Here is a 24492-nt window from a genome sequence, read left to right as displayed (position 1 = left end):
TTCCTTTGAGATGACCATGCCGCCTTGCCTCTATCTTTCGAAATAGAGGAGATATAGCGCTCTAAAGTGTATTTTGCCACGTTTTCGGCATCATGTAGCTCCGAAACTATGTGTCCTAGAGAAAAGTGTAACAGGACTTTTTTTCTTGTTTCGGTGTCGGGAATCGCCTCCCGAGTTTTGTCGGTGGAGTTTCCTACCATCCTGTATCTATTGGATTTACGAATAAGACAGAGAAATAAAATTTCAAGCTTAAATATGTTTATGTATATAAATGAGGTTGATTACCTACTTCTTCAGTAGTTTTGCTTTCTATAATTATACAAATGAACGCGAAGGAGATTAATATATATGACGTGATATTTTTATTTAAGTTAGTGTTAAAATCGAGAGTAGTAGCAATAGATTTCTACTACATACAGTTTTAGTAAAGATATTAGATGACGATGGAATATATTCTTGGAACGCTTAATTGATTGCAGAAAATCGCTTATAAATATCTATTACCGTTTTCAATCTATAGCAATCAACGGCAAAAGTGGAAGTGGTTGATTTTTGTCGTTTCCGGTTAGAACATAAGATTAATGTATAAAATTGTAAGCTATTATTCTTAAAACGTTAAATTGATTCCAGGACACTGTTTCCCATTATCTCTTAACGTTTTTGCTCTATGTACATTAATATTGAAACCGGAAGTTGTAGCGGATTTTATCACGGGATGCTTAATCGATTGCAAAAAATCGCTTCTCGCTATCTATATAAACACCGCTTCTGCTCTATAATGGTCAACGTTAAAACCATATATGGTTGATTATTCCATTTTCGGTTTAAATGTTACCTTTATCAACGAACTCGATTTCTAATTTTTGACTCTCTGCACCCTGGGTAAAATTCATAAGGATTCATCAAGTAGTTCTAGAGATGTTTTTGTCTCACAAATGGACGAACAAACAGACCACGGATAGAGTAAAGTATAAAGTAATTTTGGTAAACAAAACTTGTTAAAAACAAGCACGTTTTTCTTTTAAAAATGCACCACAAAACACAATATATTGTAGAAGAGTAATAAATAAAATATTTATTCATGAAACGTAAACAAATTTGTTAGGGCAGCTATCAGAAATTTCGTCCAAACAAAAATTATCCTCCACCACTAAACTTTGCCTTCTCGATTTTTCGGAGAACGTTAATGCGTTATTATTGTACTGTTGTTAATGAAATATTTATTTATTAAATACCAAAAAGTTGTTTTCGAGAAAGTCTCACTTTTTAATTTCACTCTCCAGAAGAGTGTTCTTCGTTTTTGTTGCGGGGCGAAAACTTGAAAAGCCCTCGGGAAATTCCATAAAAATAAATAAATAAATAAAATTTGTTCTAATCCTCCGTAGGTACGTGCTGATGATCGGAAAACATTAGGAAAGTAAAAATTAGAGAAATTATAGCCCAGCTCTCTTGACATTAAAGCAAAACATATTATAGGCTAGGCTTATTTCTGAATCATATGTCGCATGTTTCATAAGAGAATAACAAAGAATGAAATTCTATAACTGATATTTTACCGTCACAATGAAAAGTCATATTTTTGGAGATCTAGTTGACTGCAACTAACACCCGTGTTCCAAATTTACCAATCAGTAAGTACACGTAAGACATGCATTGCAATCACATCTATAGTCACATCTTTGAAGCGATGTTCGTAGTTGAAGGTGCTAGAGGATTCACTGTTGTGAGAGTTATATTTTATATTCTTTTTTGGTTTGTTAGAAAACAAAGAAATTGTATTAACTACAGATGCAAATGATGAATCGAAGTCACATATATTAGCATCATTCAGCAGCTAGTAGTTAGTTCATACTGTAAGTGGCTGCTATACGTGATTTTTATGACCATAGTTCGTCGCTTTATGTCATAGGTGGTGACGCATATGCTACAAGCTATAGGTGCATATTTGAGTGATGATTTAGGAAATTAAACTGTAATCAAACAAACAACCGTACAATTTCAAAATAGGTTTTATGCGAGACAATATTGAAACTAAGGTCATAAAACCTTGATTTGACTTGTTTCTCCACAGTGTTCTCACGTCAAAAGCACATTAATAACATTTAACAGCTTGAATAAACGATAATTGCTCTTAGAAGTTCATAATCGTAAATCGGATGAAGATGCATCATAGAATCTTTTTTTTTTAATGGAAATTTAGTCGTGTAATACGATTACAAAGCACAGTTTCCCAATAAAACAATTTTTCAACATAGTTATGTACTCACAATGGCTAATAAGATGACTATTTGCTATAGTTACTCTTCCTTTTGTTCATCCGGACTGAATAAAATATTCTTAACTCTATCCCAAAACCACCCGAAGATTTTTGTTTCCGACACGGTTAAATAGATGTTTTCGAGAAACTGTAATTCCCGACTAGTTATTATAAGCCAACACCGTCCATACAACTCTGCAACTACGTACTATCCTATATTACTTCTACTATTATAGATATATTTCTATAACCGTATAAACAACATGAATTTCTGCACTATACCTAGTATTTCACATATTATTCGACATTGTAAACCACATTTTCATAAGAGTCGCTGATGCTTAACAATCACACATAAGTAAAGCATCTGAGTATTGCGTCAATACGTCATAATGAAAGTGCCCAATAAGTTCAAAATGCATGTAAAATTTTATCTTCTTACTGCTAGATTGCCTCTGTAATAGTGAGCAATGAGTAATACCACAAAATATACTTTCAAAACTTCTACCAGTTTTCCCAAGCATCCCTTGATCCTTCTTTGTCACATGTCGGCTTTTGAAGGAGGGGGCAGCATTTTTTGGTAAAAATTGTGACTATTTTGTTAAATATTGGCTAATTTTCGTTAGGTTAGGTTTAGTATATCACTGTAATTTAAATTTGCACTTAACTTCACGGTTCGTATAGATCGGCCACGGCAACATTTCTCACTCCTCCATGCACACATTGCGTTTACAATCTATTCACTTCATGTATTACTCACACATCAATTACCCTTCCGTAACGTGAATTCGTTCCTCCTGTCAAACACGATTTGTTGTTGTTGTTGTTTTTACCTAGTTTTGGCTTCCCAAAAGCCAAAAACCGACACAATCTCCTCTCAAGAACTCTTTCAACAACAAATTGTTACTTTTGTTATTTTGTGTGTGTATGTGATTGTAGAATTCGTATATAGAACTCAAACATTAAAAAATGGGGGCAGTGGGAAGGATTCTTGCCACTACAGGAGAGTAAGTATGCTTTTATTTGCTCCACTGGAAAGCGTTATTCTCAGCATAGGCATAAGTTTTTTCATTAGGTGTTTCCTTGTCAGATATCCAAGCAAAGATATCCAGATCCTAGGGGGCATGCGAACTTTGTGGGGCTAGCCCCGTTGGCCTCTAGAATTGACGCCCATGCTGTAAACTAAGCTTAAATTCAATAACCTGGACAACTCATAAATGTAAACTAGTGGAAGCATCGTCTACCACTTCTAGAAAAAAGTGGCCCATGAAAGGGTTAAAGTACCACAGTCTACTACTGTCACAATTGCGATGCTATGAAAACTCATTTTCGGATAACAACGTAAGAGGGTTACTAAGATGTGAAAATTCAACATGTTTTTCTCCTATGTGGTAAACAGTAAATAAAATCGGAATTTGATATCCAATATTAACAGCTAATCAATTTCATAACAAGGAATGCATATGTCTGTTTTACTTAATCTTAGTTTCTTTTCAATTAATAATAAATTGCATAATAACTTCCAGTTAGGTAATCAGTATCCATGGTTCGTGCGTGTATAAGCACGGATTTAAACTCAACTGAAGGTGTTGGGCTCGAGTTCTATTTTCAACTGCTTGCCAATGTTTCATAATCTTAACAGCTCCCTTGTGGTTAAGCGGTTAGAGTACGCGCTTTTGTTTCGGGATCGATTCCCGGCGGAAACTCATGTTGTTAGGATTCTACGTTAACTTGTAGATCCACGTCTAATATAGCCTTACTGCTGAAAGGGACGCTAAACTCAAAATCACATCTCGTAAGCTTAATATTGATCAGGAGCATTAAACTCTTATTTACACAAATTGCTATTAAACTTCTCACCACATCTTTTAGCGGAGTAATAAGAGGTTCGTTTTAAGATTAACCATTAACTAACAAGAACTATGTAAGATAATAATGGAATACTTTGAATTTCAGTTGGACTTTGTTTCACATCTGCCTTCAGAGACGCTGGCTATTATACAATTCTGGATCCGATTCAGCGTGCATACGGAAAAAGCGTATTACCATTCTTCTATGTAGTAACATTGTTACTTGACGTCATGTGGTGTGCATCACTTTTACGTGTAATAGGTGAGTAAGTTCTTATTTTTTGTCTTCGTTAACCCCCTAAGGAAAATAAAGTTATTTAAACTTAGCAAGATATTTGGTTTATTTCCTATACTTCAGTATTTTAAAAAAATCCCATACAGAATCTAGAAATAAAGTTGGTTTATTTGCTGTGGAACATACTGAGTATACATACAAAGCAAACCACATCATGAATCTCAAATCTGAGTGATGAAAATCAGTCATTCTGAATACCATCCAAAACATTCAGAATATGAAACGGGGAAATTTATAAGGTAGTCTAACGTAAAAGGAAACAGGGGTATAAATGTAATTTTGTAAAGTTTACAAAATAAACATAAAATTAATATTCATATACGTATAGTGGGTCTGATTTTCTACCTATTGAAGTCACCAAAACCACTGTATTAAAGACAGAGATGGTGTGTTCCAGTACGCCCACCAGGCCCATATGTATGGGGGTCTATGGGTGGACAAGTTGGTCACCCCTTAAATTTTTACTAGTCCCCCCAAAAATGTCCACGGTAAGCTTGCAAATGAACTATAATATGGTTGGATCGGGCCCCTGTACATTTTTGGGCTAGCTACGGGCCTGACGCCCACCATTCAGTTCCCAGAGGGGAAGGAGACCTTCAAATTCGCAACGCAAAAATACAATCATATTTTCACGACAGGCCGGTATTAGGATGCCTTAATATAATAGGTAAAAACTGAAGGATAGAGCTAGAGCTTCAACCAAGCCTTTGGTTTATCATGGATGATATTTTCAGTTTTGTTTCTGCGAAGATTGTGACATTGATACGAGGCGTGTCCGGAAAGTAAGTGCCATTTTTTGAAAAAATTACTAAAACAGGTTTGTTCAAGTAAAATTTATTTTTACATGAAAGAGCACACCTTAAATTATTGTTCGACTTACAAGTAACACTTCCGAAGTGTAACACTCCGATTTTGATTTTTAAAAAAATGGCAGGCAGATAGTACACATAAAATAATTGAATGCGTGTTTTTTTTATTTTATGCGGAAAAACGGTTTTAGGATGCAAAATCCCCCCCCCCCAAAAAAAATTGAAAGTTGATGCCCAAAAGGCAAGAAGAAGGGAACTGAAGTGAATGAAGTTGTGCACAGATATTGCAAACGTAAAATGAGGAAATACGGGTTTCGTATTTTCCTGGAAAAAAGGTTGGGTGGGGCACGGACTCCTCCAAACCTTTGATCACGAAATATCAAAAGTGCTAGTAACAGTTTGTCAGATATGTGTAAAGGACATGAAGAATTGCAACGAAACTTTTGTATGATCAATAGGCAAAAAATAAACGAATACGGCTTTTTTTTATTTTCGGGGGAAAAGCGGTTTTAGGGGGCAAAAGCCCCCGTCCAAAATTTTGGAATTTGACCTCGAAAGGCAAGAAGAAGTGGACCGAAGTGAATGAAAAGTGCACAAATATTGTAGAGGTAAGATGAGGGAATACGTGTTTCGTATTTTCCTGAAAAGAAAAAAAAAAAAAAAAAAAAAAAAAAAACTGTTGAGTGGACCGATGCGTTGAGTGGCGAAAGGAGTGGACCGAAGCGAATGAAATTGTATGTAGATATTGAATATGTAAAATATGGCCTTTCGTGTTTCATTAGTGTCTCCATCCGATTTCTTCAAATTTGACAGATCAACTACAAACACAGTTTTTCCGCACAAACAAAAACACGTGTCGATTTATTTCTAGTTTGCTGTTGATGTGCCAAATTTGAAGCAAAACGGATAGAGACACTTGAGAAACTCGAAAGGACTTATTTTACATAGGGTCTATATAATATCTACACACAATTTCATTTGCTTCGGTCCACTCCTTCCAGCGCTAGTACGGTAATATTTACTTTCTTTTTTCGGATGGGGCCTAGGCCCCAAAACTGTTTTTCCGCACAAATTAAAAAATGTTTTATTATTTTGGAAATTGTCCCTATACGAAGTTTCGTTGCAATTCTTCATATTCTTTAGGAATTTCTGACGTATGCTTATTTGCACTTTTAATATTTTGTAATCAACGGTTTAGAAGGTCCGTGCCTCACTGAGCCGCTTTTTTCCTGGAAAATAAGAAACCCAATTATCTCATTTCACGTCTACAATATCTGTGCACAATATCATTTAATTCGGTGCACTTCTTCTTGCCTTTTGGGCCTCAAATTTCAAAATTTTGGGTAGGGGCTTTTTCTCCCCTAAAACCGTTTTTCCGCAGAAAATAAAAAAGCCGTATTCGTTTATTTTTTGCATATTGTCCCTACACAATGTGTCGTTCCAATTCTTCATGCTCTTTAAGCACTTCTGACATACTGTTATTAGCACTTTATACTGTTACTAGCACTTTTCATATTTCGTGATCAAAGTTTTGGAGGGTTCCGTGCCCCACCCAACCGTTTTCTCCAGGAAAAAACGAAACCCGTATTCCCTCATTTTATGTCTACAATATGTGTGTACAATTTCGTTGACTTCGGTTCACTTGTTTATTGCATTTCGGTCGTCAACTTTCAAAATTTTGGTTGGGTTTTTTGCCCCCCTAAATCCGTTTTTCTGCAGAAAATAAAAAACATGTATTCGGTTATTTTATGTGTAGTATCTACCCACAAAATTTTATCAAAATCTGAGTGCTACCCTTCGGAAGTGTTACTTGTTAGCTTCCGCCGATGTTCAAACAGTTCTGGCAAGTACAAACAGTTTCGTTATAACGTCACCACAGTGCTATAGTCGGTGCTCCGCGTATGCACGCTAGTTTTACTGGTTCATTGCCTCTACAATGACACCAGTACGGTTGTCATGAGTGTACTGTGCTATGTTCTGTAATCATTTACAAAATGTTTAAAACAATTGCTAAACGCGCCGACAGTGAGATTCGTTCTGTTATCCGGATCTTGAAAGCAGGGAACATTACGCCGGCCGAAATTCATCATCAAATTGTAGAGACTTACGGTGAAAATGCAATGAGTGATAGGATGTTGTGAAAGTAGGTGAGACAGTTCAATGAAAGGCAGACGAATTGTCCGAAGCGAGCGGCCTTCTTTCTGACTGATGGGTTGGTGAGGAAAGTGGATGAGAAAATTATCCAACAGTTCGGTTGGAAGGAGTTTGATCACCTGCCGTACGGTCCCGACTGACTATCGCTTGTTCCTGCACCAGAAGCACGAACTTGGCGGTGAGCACTTTGAAAGTGACAACGACGAAAAAAAAAAAAAAAAAAAGCTGTGAAGTTATAGTTGTCTTCACTGACGGGTTGTTTCTTTGAGGAAGGTTTGGACAAGTTGGTCACCCTTATGACAAGTGTTTGAACATTGGTGGAAACTATGTCGAAAAATAGTTCAAGGTTTAAAAATAAATTTGGCTTGAACAAACGTGTTTTAGTATTTTTTTAAACACTGGTACTTACTTTCCGGACACGACTCGTATTATATATCTTTTTAAATATAAAAATAAATAGTATTTTCTCTATTCCAGAATAAATACCCTAATATTTTAGAGTGATCAAGGTATCCTATATGAAGGAACAACTACTAACATCGAAAAACGTATTGCTATAACAGGAAGAAAAATATCTATTAAGAGCTTTGTATGAAATGTAGATCTCTATACAGGTCAGAAACGTAGATACACATGAAGATAAATAAGAGAAAAATTGGAGGCGTTCGTGATGTTTTTGTTGAGAAGAATGATGCATCTGTCATGCACATAAATATGAAGTGACAAAGTCACATTAATAGAAAGAAAAAAGCGAAAACCCATCAAAAAGGAAATAGCATGATTGGTCAATTAATCCGTAATTTAAAAATGGGTTATAGTACTGAAAGAAAAATCAAACAACGGAAGGAAGAATCAGATGTCGAAATGAGGAAAGAAATACCTGAATGACATCAGGAAAGGATATCAAGCAGTTAACAATATACAGACATGTTGCTCACCAACCTCTTGTGGAGTAGGAAGATGATTGACGCTGCAGGATCGACAGAAATTCTATTTATATATTCGTATATATAAAAGCATTTATAATATTTATATTTGAACAATACATAATATTTGCTGAGATAAATTTTAATTAGATACAGCAAATGCTATTCTTAACTTCGTCTCTAGATTTTTATGATACACAATATTCTACGAGTAATACTTACCTTGTCTTTCAGGAATAGCTGCAGAAGTCCTTTTAGAAGTTCCTCTTTCGATGTCAGTGATCATTGCTACATCTTTTATAACAGCGTTTTGTTTCTGGGACTACAGTTACATCACATTCATTTCCATAGCACAATTGGCTTTGCTGACAATCGGACTGGTAATTGTTAATGTTTAAAAAAATCTTTATGTTTTTGATCTGTAAACTAATTATGTGTTATAGTTTATAAATAAAATTCAATTGAGCGACCTTCAAATATACAGTTCTACCGTTTGACGAAAGCGATATTTGGGTCTCTGTTTCATGACGACTCGTAAACTTATCTAATTTTAATGAAATTTGATACATATCTTCTTACAACCTTAGCAAAAAAAAAAAAATGCAAAGATAAAACAACTTCTATTGTAAAACAAAATCATAAAATGTTACAAGTTTCCAAATATGTGGTAAAATTAATTGTCAGTATAACCTACTAAAATGTATTGATTTTGAGAAACTATATAACTTCTTTAGAGATTTCCAGTAATCTCCATTGGTTGTGGTTGAATCACGGATAAATGGATTTAAAGCGGTGATTCTCTCCTAAATTCGGCACAATTATCCTTATTAAAAAAAAAAAAAAGAAAATCCAAGAAGATAAGTTCCACTGAAACTATTTGATTTTGATGCAACAATAATGGCGTACAAGTTTTGACCATTTTCCCCATTGCTGTCAAGAATGAACAGATGAATTTAGTTTCCTATCATTTTAAAAAAATACGTTACATAAAAATTGCTATAAAAAATACATATTCTATGTTGATTCAACATATCACATATTTTCTTTGAGACTTTTACATACTCTCCATCCCATTACATGCATTGCATGGAGTTACAATCAATAAAGAATGAGGAAATGCATTTATCCCTCCTGCAATTTCAAAAAAATATATGTTTAACGATAACATTTGTAAAAATTATTTTATTTTAATATAATATAATGTATGTTCTTTGAGGCTTGCCTAAAATTCCTAAAGTTAAAGTCAGTCAAGGATGAAGGGTTAATTTGCTCCAATTGAGGTGAATTAAGTTGCCTTTAAAATAAAATATATCCCATGATAATTTTTGTAAAAAAGAAACCTATTTTGATTCCATATTTCACACATTTTTTTAAGGCTTCTCAATCATTCTCACTAATTAAGCTTAAAGTTAGCCAAGAATGAGGAACTGAACACTTTCTGTAATTTTTTAAACATTTATTATTATTATTTTCGTAAAAAAATATTCAATTTTGATAAGTATGGTATACAGGTTCATTTATGTTTTCCTCAATCCTCACTCCTTCGAATTGAAATCAATCAAGAATGGGGGTGAATTTTACTTCTTTTCCGATTTAAAAGAATGTTTCAATTTGATGCAATGTGCAATATATATTTTTATCCTAGTCATCCCTATTGCTTAAAGTTGAATTTAGTCAATATTGAGGGAGAGTATTTATCTCCTGTGTTACGTAATAATTTCCTAAAATTTCTCCAAGTTTATGAAGTATATAGTGTGTGCGTTTGATTTGAGATTAGTGTCCTACTCCAACTATTTAGGGATAAAATTAGTCGTAGGAAAGATTGTGAATTCAATCTATCTTATGAACACATGTTAACATAACTTTCTTTAAAAATTACCCAATTTTCATGGAAAATTGCGTATGCTTTCTTTCATTGGTTCCCAGTTCTTCATATTGTTTTGGTTGATATTAATTAGAGACACGGAACAAATTCACCCTAATTTTGAGGACATGTCTCAGGATAACTTTTGTATTAAATATTCGCAATCACTTTTATTTGCCGGATTTAAAATTGGTGAAACGCAAGACGCTGATGAAAAGTTTCAAGTTAAAAAAATGCTCGCTTCTGCAACGAGTCTTACAATGAGTTTAACCTGTAAACTAAGAAGGAAATGTATTTTGATATATTCACTCTCAAATAATGAGCGGGACGCACCATACTATTGGAGTTTTGTTGGAAAAAACATTAAAACTAAACTCTGACCAAAGCAAATCACTTTTAATAAATGTTTATTATTATTATTATTTATTTACTAAATAATAATATTATTTACGGTATTAAAAGTGGTTTGCTTTCGCCAGATTTTAGTTTTAATTAAAGCAAAGAAGTTTCAAAGTTATAATAAACGGCATTCATACTGGAAAGACATTAATTATTAGCTGGTAAATGAAGTACACTTAAATCCCACTAATCCGTACGCCACTCGTCTGAACATACAGTTAATACTGACGGAATTTTAAAAAAGCATAAGCAATAAAGTAGGATTTACTCATGTACTACGCAATTTTTGACACCATCGGTTGGAAAGAAGTTGAAGATTTGTATGTCAAACTGGTTAGCAAAAACAGCTAAGGCAACAGAATCACGTTAGAAAAACAAGAAAACGAAACTTTAGACGATACTTAAATTAAAATTATATTACTTATCTAAAACTTATATTACGTGCATTTTAAGTCAAATTTCGTTTAATCCGAACTTTCAGTTTAGTCCGACCCCATCTAGTCCGTATTAACGGGGCTGGGCTGTACTTGGCTCATAGAACAAAAACTGTCATCCTCACGTCTAACATCATGACCCACATTTCGGAACAAATAACCAAAGAGACCCCATGTTATTTGCAAAGTTGTATCAAGGATAACTTAAACGGATTTTACTTTTATGAAACCCATTTATTTGTTAATGAAATTACGGGTATCAAGTCAGTTCTGTAGGTGATCAAAATGGAAAAGGAAATATGTATGTATATATATATATATATTTCTGAATGAAGCATGCCTTATACACTCACGTGACACCTCCATAAGACAGAGTAACAGCTGCACTATAGTTTAACATTAACACAGATTCCACAACCATTTGGATGTACTAGTAGGTTATATCATCCATCAAAATATCTGACAGTTTGTATATACATGTCTCAGATAGAGTTGCCGTTATTTACATCATGTTCTGTTTTAAGAGATTTTTCATTTGCGATTGCGTTTTTTTTTTTTTTTTTTTTTTATTTTGGAAGTCAGCAGAGATGAATAAATGTTCCAGGCTATTACTTACATGATGGAAGTTCTGTAAGCGTGCGAATTGTTCTTTCGATATTAAGGTTCTTAAATTTAGCGTATCTGCCCAGTTTCTAAACCGTATTTCAGAAAAAGAAAACCCCATAGTTGTTATTTCCCGTGTTATTTGAATCGCTTGGATACCAAATGGCCTAAGTCCAAAAAAATCAGGACATGTACTAACGGCTTCATTGTAGATACCTTTTCAAAAAGATTTTTGTAAGCAGTAAATTACAAGACCAGAAACTACATAGTTATGGTTTTGGATGAATATGAAGTTATAACTCTTTGTGATAAGTGATAAAGCAAAACCAAGCCCAGCATTGAATTCCTGAGAAAATTCAGATGAGGACAATGCATCGCAATATGTGATTTCCATTTAAGAAAATGAAAGTGAATCCAACATGTCGGATTTCAAGATGGTGGCCATTGACATCACATTTCCTGAAACATTTTCTCCCACCTGTACTACTAACCTGTTGTCTTATTTTTGCAATTCTTTTAAAATTCTAACTTTCATTTGGGTGTTTCCACACTTTTGGACCACCTTGTACATATTGGAGTACAGTAAAACCTGTTTAGTTTAGCATCTCTCTATCTAACTCTCTGCTAAGCTTGACTGCATATGTTGAGTTAGGATTAGGAATTATATTTCTGGGTTTTCGGCATTTATGGCGATGTCAGGCCGTCACGTACGAGTATGAAGGATGACTGACGTTCCTCGGTGATCACACTGCCTCGGGAATTGGGAGGAAGAAAAGAAGCGTCCTGGGACCATTATGTGAGGTACTATACCGGCATTTGCCTAGTGTGAATGAGAAAACCCCAGGAAAATCTCATTCTAGATGGCTAGCCTGAAAAAGCCACTTTCTCTCGAAAGTTTCCTTAACAGGAATCGAACCAAGAACTACTCATACCAAAGGCGAATACAGTACGCTGGGCCATATTTGCTGTACATATGTAGGGCCATGTTGACGTAGCTATGTTCTCGTTGATTAATTGTACTTTAACGTATATTTTCGGGTCGGGGGTTACATGGGAAGGAATCTCTTGCTTTAAGTGGGGTCCAAATCATTACTAAAGTTTCAGAGGCAAATAAAGCCATCGAAGATCAAACCCAGAACTACGTGTGTTAGCCACTTGGGCACGAATAACTTAGTGCTATTATTAATTCAGAAGTTAGTCGTTTCAATAAGTTAAACATTTCCTATTAAGCAAATACTGGCCAATTTACACATAATATATTTCAAAATTAATTTCCACAATGCATTTACATCTTGAATCTGTGTATGGCAATTTCTCTTCACAGGATTTGCTGCGTTATGAATATTAAACTGTCTCGATAATAGCTGTTGTAATAATGTCCTAATTCAGCCCTAAATTCATTCGACTCAACAAGGAAACTCTTTTCCTCTTGCCTTAGGCTATCAGTGTGCCATTTGCCACGGGCAGTCCATTGGCTTTTGTGAATTCCACCGTCTCTTCATCTTCGCTGGAATGGATGACTGGCAGCCTCCAGGCAGGGCGAGAAGCAGAGTGGGCAGATGTAATCATGCTGCTAGTGTTTGGAGGAGTACCGCAACAGGTTTGCCTAACAATTGACGTATGTTTATTTCATAAAAAACAGAGAGGGAAAGCCCCGCTAAAATTGAGAACACGAAATATATTAACAAACATCTGTTGAAAAAGGATTTTAATCACATAGGATATTTTGTTTTTATTATTTTAGATAAAAGAAAGTTATGACGTCATTAGCATTTCATTACGCGTGCTGTTTTCTTTCACTTTAGAGTTGCGTATTTTCTTTTAATGGTTCCAAGAACCGTGGCTTTGACCTTTCCTTACACCAGTTGGCCTACTTAGCAATACTGCTGCTATTTATACTTGTGGCTCCAAATTTGATAACTATTTATGCAAATTATTTATGCAATCATTGATACTTTTCTTTAGAGAAATAGTACTGTACTTATAAGGTATTTTCTGCGTTTTAAAAATATGTTTATAAATTTCTTGTCTATAATTTATCCAATTGTGATGGTTTTAAAACTTTAATAATTTCTAAATTCACTAATTACGAGGGAATACTGGGAAATTTTTCGCTTTGTTCCCTTCCCATTGTTTGATTTTTGTTTTGTTTTGTTTGAAAAATTCATGTTTCTTTCTATATGTTTGCGACCCAAAATCAAAGCACTGGAACTCATGAATCTATTTTGTTGCAAGCGAGGAGTATGTCAGATCAACATGTGGAGTTCAATGATGTTGACACTAGAGCAGTCATCAAGTTCCCCTTGCTCAGGAGAAGTCTGCAAAGGTCATCCATAGTGAGATGCTACAGACAATAGAGATCCACGCTCCGTGCTATGCTCCTGTTAAGAACTGGGTTGTCAAATTCAGGACAGGACATTTTGGCACTCAAGATGAACTCCGTCCTATGAGACTCATCATAGTGATTATGCCCGAAAGAACTGAAAAGGCACATGGAATGATCCTCTCACAAAGGCAAAGGAAATAATTATTTCTTCTAAGAACACAGCAAAGGATCTCTGCATCTCCCGTGAACGCGTTAGTGTTACTATTTGTGATCATCTTTGCCATGAGAAAACTTTCCGCCAATGTTTGGATGCAGACCAGAAGCATGCAAGAATGCTTCATTACAGAGATGTTTCATTCAGATACCATTAATTTTGTTACACGTTTGGTCACGGAGGATGAAAGATTGGTCTATTTGTATGACCTCGAGATAGAACAATGAACAGAATGGCTTCTTAGTGGCTCCCTGAGGCCCGATTCGAGTGCAAAAATCCAATCAAAGATTCTTGCTACTGTTTTGTGGAATCAGGATGAGGTAATCTTTGTTGGTTATTTACAAGATAACACCATTGCCTCAATACTAAATAGGCCTCTCTCAGAGTTAAAGAAAAAATGCAGTCCCCATAAACTGTCCCAAAAAAATTGGAAAGTTGTCTCCAAAAATTGTTTAATTTATGACAATGCATCTCCTCATAAATGCAATGTTGCAATGGGCAAATTGGCTACATTAGGGTTTGAAAAGTTGAGACATTCACCCTATTTAGCTGACCTAGACCCATCTCACTACCACCTATTCTCAAGTTAAAAAATAGCATATGAAGGAATAAAAGTTCAGACACATTTCTGAAGCAAGTGCAGCCTCAAATGCATGGTTTGAAACTTATTGTGGAAAAATGCACACAAATAAGGATGCCGTATTTTTTAAAATTCAATTTCAAACACAAATATGAGTGGGAAAATCCTTTTAGTAATGTATTCCTTTGGCACATCGCTTTGCTTACTCCGGAATAGAAGCAAGAAAGAGTCAAGAAATAGTACTATCTAAAACTGCTCTGGAAGAACTAGTTTTTCAACAAGGGGTTGAGTTATGACAAATTCCGTTTCATTTAAACAAGAAAAAGAAATAAGTTATTTTGCGTGGTCAATGGTCTTAATATAGTAGATTTCTATTACACGTGCAGCGCGGTGATGCAACACTCAATCCTGCTAACTTGGTTAACTGTCTCTATTACGTGACGCTTCTATAGATAAACTAGAGAAATTATTTACTTCCTGTTAGTAAAAAAGAAAAAGTGCGTCATTCCAAAGAAAAGCTGTGGTACTATGGTGCTGTTTTTAACTTGGAAAAACTCTTAGAAGGGAAACAATAACAAATTACTGAATAAAAGGGATTTCAGCAATATGATCAAATTTTGTGAAGCTTATGATTTGATTCGCGGAATATTTCATCCTGTCGAAATTCTATAATTATTAGTTTTTAATCTTATAAAACGGAAGTTGAAATGACATTGAAGTAGAATTCATGTAACGTAGGAAACGGCTATGGAATGGGTCATGAACTTCATGAAAGTGACCCGAAAAACTCAGAGATAATCTGATTGATCATCCACCAAACCCGGTGGGCCCTACAGACCCATACGATGATCTGATCCAGACAAACTTGTGACCAAAATGACCCGGACAGACCGGATGACCAAAAGTGGCCCGGTAACACAAACAGACCCGATGTGACTTGGATATACCCATAACACAGAGTGACCTTGTGACCAAGAAACGAAACATCGTCATAAACACGGAGAGTATTGTAAAGCTATTAAAGCAATTCTAACAAAGATGATTCTCTCCTCTCTTATTGCCTTTTGAATAAATATGATTTTCTTTCTTGCTTGCTTTTTGCGTCTGTGTATGTGTCAAACAGTACACTGAAAGATAACTACAAATTATAGCAGAATACAGACGCGTCAGATTCAGAGAAAAGGGATCGTGAAACTTTAATCGACCTGTGAAACTTGTCGCTTAGAATATAAGAGATGCCGCTGAGCCTCCAATAGTGTTTGTTATGTTCTGTTAATTCTTTTCGTATATACTATGTCCAAAAACCGCGTATGGGAAAGCAAATAAACATGAAATTATATTAGTGAAAACATGAAATGTTAAAGACATTATATCTTGATTCAGAAATATCACACCGAAAATCAAACAAATAAATGTTCCAACTTAATAAGTGTACATGATTAATAAATTACACAATTCTGCAGTAACGCTGCACGTATGAAATTTCATCTGCTTCTGGCACGGCGAGTCTACCTGGGTCACCAGATCATATCGAGTCGGGCAAGACTCAGAGCCAGATGACCTGGACCCGGTGATCCATCATCCATTCCATCACTGACAGGGAAATGGAATAAACCATTTTCTTCATGTAATACTTCAGATGACTGCCACGAAAACGTAAGTGAGAAACGGCGATTCCTCACTGTTTCATGTTAAATTATATTAGAAACCATGATAATAAACCCCTTCTCTTAAGATGAAACACGAATTCCTGTTTCACCTTAATGTAGCAATAGGGAGCATTAAAAAAATGAACAAACAAAAGCGGAATGTTCTTCGAACTAGAAGAATAATACATTACACTTTGAGAACAGAGTATATATACATAAACATGACTTACAGAGTTGAACATTCCAAATTTTTAAGTAACAAAACGACTAAATAAATGAACAGATCATGATTCTAAATTAATACAATGAGAAATCGCATTTACGTGTGAAATAATATCCATTCACATGCTTGGAATCTATTTTTCCGATAGACGCCCTGATCTAACAAGTAGACCTCACCACTTCGCCGTTGCGTTAGCAAAGGGAAACAACTACTGCTCTAATATAGGGTTGAATATAAGACACTGACAAAAGTTTTAGCTGCTAATGAGCACTAGAAACATGGGAAAACGAAATAAAAACATGAATGTGGGAAAGCCATGTTCAATATAATTTGATAGTTGCAAGACCGATTTTTTTTCGAAATAGATCGAGGAACAATAGTTATGACTTCAACTATGTAAATTGAGTTAGAAGGGATGTTTTTATGTCATTCCGGATCATGACCGCCATCTTGAAATCCGCCATATTGGATCGACATCAACTTTTTCAAATGGAAAGAGGGCCATGTGAGGTATCAAACAACAATGTTCTTTTCCACCCAATCGCATGCACTAATTAGTTTATCCATACCTAGAACGGTTTACAACGTACAGTTTACAACGAAAATGCGATGTTTTCTAAGACCCCAATAACTAATCCATTACTGGAGACTAAGCGTATAGTTAACGACAAAAAGCTGGAAATATAGGGCTTCAATGGGCTTCACGTGTCGTCATCTTGTGAATGTGGTTGTGTTTTTATCAACGTGTGCCACCTGTTTAGTGCCGAAGTTGTAAGAGAATAACAGTTACATTAAGGAGTTGTTGGTATGTTTATTTCTATTTGTATACAATTCATTGCAAAATCAATTTTCTACCTATGGCTTATGATGAAATATGATCATAGGTTTCTGTTTACTAAACATATGCAAAAATTTCCAAAGCGATATTTATATTTAGGCTATATATCGCTTTGGAAAATTTTTGCGTATTTTTGATAAACAGGCACCTATGATCATATTTCAACATAAGCGATATACTGTATATAGTGGGGCAAATTTGGATCATTTTCAGCGGGGCACATTTGACAAGTTAACATTACATTTAACCGCTAGAATAATAGAGCAGCATATACAATTTCAAAATAAAATGTACATTAATAAAAGAATGTCTAAGTGTCTTACCAGAAAGGAATAATGTCGTACCGGTAGTAAGCACAGAAACTAAAAATAAATGGTTTCTAGCACCGCCAATAGGTTGTAATTGAGCCTCAATATAGTAGGTATACATAAACTCTAGCAAAACTTGATTGGTACAATTTGATGGCATTATTCCTTCGTTATTAGGGACTTGCCCTTTCTCTCCTAAAAAGTCCAGTCAATATGTACATTAATCCGGAAAAAAAAATCATATCTTTGGGAAGGTTTGTATATAACAACATACTAAAAGACCAGAATAATCCGGTGACGGGTTTGGCCGCCATGTTGGAAAATGGTCGCCAAACCGTTATTTTAAAAAGTAATAACTGATTCTCACTTTAATAGCTATAACTCACGTTCCATCTGCACTATTGATATTGTTTTTATTTCATTCGAATAACAAAGGATTAGGCTTGCAGACCATGCATAACACTTACCAATTTACTACACATGTGGGAAGTAACGAAAGGATTTATTTTTAAAAATCACCTAAATTCCCTTCTTCCGATTAGTTTTCTTATATATTAACCCAGAAAGAAATCATAACAAGTTGAAATTTTGCCCATACCTTTGGAAAGTGCACATAACAACATACTAAAAGTCCTGAATTATCTACTGACGGGTTTGGCCGCCATATTGGAAAATGGCTGCCAAAGTCTGGTTTTTCGAGATAACAACTGGTTCTCATTTTAATAGCTATAACTCACATTGCATTTGCACTTTTGATGTTATTTTTACTTCATTCGAATAACAAAGGGCTACTCTTACATACACTTACCAGTGTACTACACATGGGGGAAGTAACGAAGGGATTTCTTTTTAAAATCCCCAAAATTTCCCTGTTTCCAATTACTTTTCTTATATATTAACCCAGAAAAATCATAACAAGCTGAAATTTTGCACATCTATTTGGGAGGGTGTGTATAATAACATACTAAAAGTTCTTTAATATCCGGTGACGGGTGTGGACGCCATATTGGAAAATGGCCGCCAAATAGTGGCTTTTAAAGGTAATAACTGGTTCTGACTTTAATAGCTAGAACTCAAGTTGTATTTGCACTATTGATGTTATTTTTACTTCATTCGAATAACAAAGGACTACGCTTACATACACTTACCAGTCTACTACACCTGGAGTGAGTAACGGAGGGATTTTTTTAAATCTCCAAACTTTCCCTTCTTGCAATTACTTTCTTTTAATCAGTTGACAATCTCGTCCTCTGAGACTAGCAATTATACTTACATTAAATGCAACGTAATACGCAAAATATAGCTTCCAAGTTTCATTGGAATGATACTGATAGAAAAAAATAACAAATATTTACCCAGCTGGTGTAGCAGGGTTCTATTGCGGGCCAGTTTACTTCTAATCTTAGGCATATCATCTGCGAGTCACCAAATTCTCTTTAATTTTTCAATATTAACACCTATAAGAAATAAAAAAATCTGATAACGTACACAGTCTACAATAGTTCCAATAAAGAGGCTCTTACAATGTTTTCATGTATCCGAAATGAAAGGCAATCATAATTGTAGAATTCTTTAAGAACAGAGTGCCTTTATTCAGCACACACTGTTTCTAAATGCAGTCTGGATTTTCAATACCGATTATTACGTTTCAGTAATGTCCACGTTCGTATTTTCATCGGGATTGATTTCTTCATAATAGGAATTGATGCAACCACTGCCATTACAATGTATATACACACAATGAGGTACATATCAGTCACATTTTTCTGCACTTAAATACGCGTTCACATTTAATCTTGGAGCTACAATATATAAGTTAAAATAGAGAGTCCAGAGGTGGAGCTTTGACTGTCATGATTGGTTCCAAACAGTGTTGGGCAAAATCAATTGAAATCAATTGCAATTGATCAATCAATTGAAAGTAATTGCTCTGAAAATCAGTTGCAATTGATTTCAATTGCAATTGATTTCAATTTGTAATTGACAATTAATTTCAATTGCAATTGAATTCAATCATAAAATTTGCAATTAAATTTTCGTCAATTGTTAATTGTTAATTGGTCACCAGGCAATTGAAACTTTTAATTGTTAATTGTCAATTGCAAAGGGTGCAATTGAAACATTCAACTGTTAATTGTAATTGACAATTGAAACTTGTAATTGTTAATTGTAATTGTTAATTGCAATTGAAATCAGCAATTAAAACTGAAGATAAGAAGATGTGTGTATATTGTGTTGTCCACTTGTTACTGTTTTACATATTTCAAATAAGGTACTTATAAGAAATGCTGGATACCTACCATCCCTTTTCCCCCCTGGGAAGAAAGCCGTGAAACTAAGTATTTTTTAAATATATTATGTTTATGGTTCTATCCCCCTCGAAAGAACTCTATATGCCCGTCATGCATACAATAGGGATGAGCACGAGCGAGTTCGAGCGAGTTTTCTTTAAAACTCGACTCGACTCGAAGCAGACATCTTTGAGTTCGACTCGAGATCTCGGCTCGAAAAATTTCCCCCAACTCGACTCGAATTCGGATCGAGTTTCCAGTCGAGTCGAGCCAATTCGAGCTAAATCCTTTGTGTAGTTCCAAGTACTACTATCTTCAAGTATCCTACATAGACAATATAATTATCAATGATACTACTACTACTACTATAACTAATTATTATTATAACACCGTGTACCTGTATAAACATGGAATATAGGCGGTTTGTATCGGAATACTAAAAATTAGTTAACTGTCGATCTCGGTAGTCAAGAAATCTTCAGGAGGCATGGACATCGGTCACGAGGTTCTTGGCTTGAGTTCAGGAGGAGCAAGTATTCGGGCTCGAGCCAAAAATTTTAGAAGTTATGGGACTCCAGCCAAACATGTTTAAAACTGCTCGACCCGGGTTTAGGGTTGTCAACGACTCAAGCGGCTCGCTCACAGCTCATTCACTTATCGAGCCGAACCGAGAAGTGAGCCGAGCCAACAGCTCATCCAACCGAGCCAGCTCGAGCCGAACCGAACCGAGCTAATTGCTTACCCCAACCGAGCCGGTTCGAGCCATTGGCTCAGTTAAGCTAACTCGAACCCAGCCTATGGACTCGTTTCAACGGAGCTGGTTCGAGCCATTGGCTCCAATCGAGCCGAGTCGATAACTTCCTTTACCGAGCCGGTTCAAGCCATTGGCTCAATTGAGCCCAGTCCATGGTAATCCCAACCCAGCCAGCTCAAGCTGTACGCTCAGTTGAACCGAGCCGGGCTGGTTGACATCACTACTCCGGTTGGGCTTCTACTTTGGCTAAAAAATTGGACCGTGCAGTTCTCAGGTTTGATGGTAAGAACTACAAAAAATTATATGAAATCTTTAGTTTTACGTCCCACGCTTATGCCGGTTAGGCTAAAGGAGACGGGGATGATGTGAATTGAATGAAATTAAGAAAGTGGGAGGAAACGGGAGAACCCCGAGAAAATCCAAGAGCACGGTATTTGTCCACCACAAAGTCCAAACTGCGCGAGCTGGGATCGAACCAGGGACCTCAAGCACCGGAGGTGAACGCTCTACCACTGACCCACCGCGCTCCCTGGTAAGAACTACAGTATATACTTATATTGGTGCTCACGGCGTCATTAACCTATTCCACCACCAACGAATTTCGAGGTACTTTGTTTTGCATCTTTTGTGCGTGTTTTGTGTCGCTTTGTGCGCCTATTCCCACATTTTGTGCATCACCGGAAGTGGGTCAAAATGGGCCTACAAATATGACGGAACAAATTATTGCTCTTCCGCCACCAATGAATTTCGAGGTCGTTTCCTTCACATCGTTTTGTGCCGTTTTGTGCGTCTACTTCCGTTTTGTGCGTCACCAGAAGTGGGTCAAAATGGGCTTCTAAGATGGGACGAAAATGACCAAGAGTTCCGCTACTATCGAATTTCGAGGTCGTTAATTTCACACCGCGTACCCTTTTGTGCGCCTATTTCGACGTTTTGTGCGTCACTGGAAGACGGTCAAAATGGGCCTCGAAGGTGGGACGAAAATGACCCACTTCTCCGTCACTACCGAATTTCGTGGTCCTTCCTTTCGCATCGACTAGTGAATGTTTCGTGCCGTTTCGTGCCCTTATTTCCACGTTTTGCGCGTCACCAGAAGTGTGTCAAAATGGGCCTCCAAAGTGTGACGAAAATGACTCACTCCTCCGCCACTACCGAATTTCGAGGTCCTTCCTTTCGCATTGACTAGTGCCTGTTTTGTTACGTTTTGTGCCCCTATTTCCACGTTTTGTTCGTCACTAGAAGTGTGTCAAGATGAGCCTCCAAGGTGTGACGAAAATGACCCACTGTTCCGAAACTATCGAATTTCTAGATCGTTACTTTCGCATCGTTTAGTGCCTTTTTTTTAAAGTTTTCTGCGCCTATTTCTCGTCTTGTGCATCACCCGAGGTGAGTTAAACGGGGCTTTAAAGTGGGAGTTAAATGGCTCACTGTTCCGCCACTATCGAATTTCGGGGTTGGTTCTTTTGCATCGTTTAGTGTGTATTTTGTACCGTTCTGTTCGCCTACTTCCACGTTTTGAGCATCACCAGAAATGCGTCAAAATGGTCCATCAATGTGTGAGGAAATAGAGCCATTGTTCCGCCACTATCGAATTTGGAGGTCGTTTCTTTCGCATCGTATAGTGCCTGCTTTGTACTGTTTTGTGCTCCTATTTCCACTTTAGTGCGACAACGAAAATGGGTCAAAATGGCCTACAAGCAGTAGCGTACGCAGGAATTTATTTCGGGAGGGGTCCAACCTCAATATCAGGCATTTTATATTGAAATTCCTAAACTTGTCCCTAAAATTAGGCTAAATTTACACAAAAGTTGGAATTTCGGGGGAGGTCCGGACCCCCAGGACCCACCCCCTGCGTACGTCCCTGCCTACAAGTATAGCGGAATAACTTAATGCTGTTCCGTCACCATCGAATGTCGAGGTCGTTTTCTTCACATTTTTTTGCATGATTTGTGTCGCTTTGTGCATCAGTGGGAGAGGGTCAAAATGGACCTTGAAAGTGGAATGGATATGTCTTTTTCTGCCATATTTGTAGGTCGTCTTTGACCCACTTTCGTTGGCCTACAAAACGTGAAAATATGCGCAGAAACGGTAAAAACATGCACTAAACAATGCGAAAAAGCGACCTTGAAATTCGATACTGGTGGGAGAGTGGATCATTTTTCTTCCCACATTGAATGCCCATTTTGACCCACTACCATTGATTCGCAAAACGTGGAAATAGGTTTACAAAACGGTAGAAAACAAGCACAAGATGATGTGAAGGAAACGACCTTGAAATCGTTCCTGACGGAACAGCATTAACTTGTTCCACCATTTTTGTAGGATAACATTGACCCATTTCCGGTGACGCAGAAAACGAGGAAATAGGCGCACAAAACGACAAAAAAATTTCCATGTAATTAAGCTAAATTTCCATTTAAGTTTGTAAGCTTAATTATATGGAAAATTTTATACATTTTTCCTTTACGTTGGTCTACTTTACGTTGATTTGGGACTTTTAAATTTTATTCAGTTTTCCACTGAAAAGTATCTATAATTCAACAAGGAAATAATGATTAATTATAATTATTATCTATATAATTGAATTCATTGTAATTTGTTCCATAACAAACACTTTACCATTTCGTACTAGCTGTTATGCCCGTTCTACGCATGGATCAGATAAAATATCAATGTAAACGAACTGAACAATGGGAGAACAATTAAAAAACATTTCTAAAATTGGATATATTTTGTGTGAATATATATCCAACAACGTACATGTGTTTTCATTGGGAAGGCCGATGGGGGCTGAATTTGAACGTATACACTATTGGGGGTGTCATTATACGTCTGAGCAACCCCAATAAATATGGATTCGACACAAATTCTACTACTTTTACATGTCCCGGTGAACCACCCCTCAGACCCCCTTGGTTCGTATTGTGAAAAAATCTCCTCTGGCCCCCACCAACCCCCAACCAATACCGCGAAAACTATGAATGTGACACTAACATCTGCCATTTTCTACTACTTCTTACATATGCCGGTAAAAGTCCCTATAATCCTCTGGTTCCAATTAAAAAAAAAAAAAAACAATGCCTCTGGCCCACAGCCGATTGGGGCTGTATTTGGAAGTCAACGCCTGTGGAAGTATCACCATTCATCTCAGCGACAGCGAAAACTATGGATTTGACACTAATATCGGTCACTTTCCATTATTTTTACATGTCTCGCAATTCCCCACCCCCAGTGACTCCTGGCCCGCATACAATGGTGGCTAAATTTGAAAATCATCGCTAATGAAAGTATCACCATTGATCTCAGCCAGCGCGAAAACTACGGATTTGACATCGGTCATTGTGGATTATTTTTACATGTCTCGTGATCCCCTTTATAATGCCCCCCTTTCTTAGTTGATGGGGGCTAAATATGAAAGTAAACGCGGTCTTGAGTTTCACCATTGAGCTCAGCTATCCCGAAAACTATGGATTTGACACTAATATAGGTCATTTTGGATTACTTTTACGTTTCGGTATCCCCCCCCCCCCCCCCGTTGACCCACTGCCCGCAGCCGAACACGGTGAATTTGGAAGTTAATGCGATCGGAATTTCACCATTGATCTCAGCGACCGCAAAAACTATGAAATCGACACTGATATCGTTCTACTTTTACATGTCCCGGTAAACGCACCCCTGAGACACCCTGGTTCGAATTTTGTTGAAAACGCTTTGCCTT

General features: G+C 36.4%; 1 protein-coding gene across 1 annotated transcript in view; it reads left to right on the top strand.

Moving 5' to 3' along the window:
- The window catches only part of LOC145679456 (high affinity choline transporter 1-like), an 81775-nt gene that overhangs the window by 31622 nt on the left and 25661 nt on the right, over positions 1-24492 (top strand). The window contains exons 3-5 of the mRNA XM_081750038.1: positions 4214-4369; positions 8526-8671; positions 13030-13191. Coding sequence (XP_081606164.1) covers positions 4214-4369; positions 8526-8671; positions 13030-13191 — 464 coding nt within the window. The remainder of the gene's footprint in view (positions 1-4213; positions 4370-8525; positions 8672-13029; positions 13192-24492) is intronic.

The sequence above is a fragment of the Thermobia domestica genome, chromosome 1 (genome assembly GCF_964235325.1).
Source record: "Thermobia domestica chromosome 1, izTheDome1.hap1.1, whole genome shotgun sequence".
Taxonomy (NCBI): domain Eukaryota; kingdom Metazoa; phylum Arthropoda; class Insecta; order Zygentoma; family Lepismatidae; genus Thermobia; species Thermobia domestica.
The sequence above is the reverse complement of the archived record's forward strand: the minus strand, read 5'-3'. Positions and strand labels throughout refer to the sequence as shown.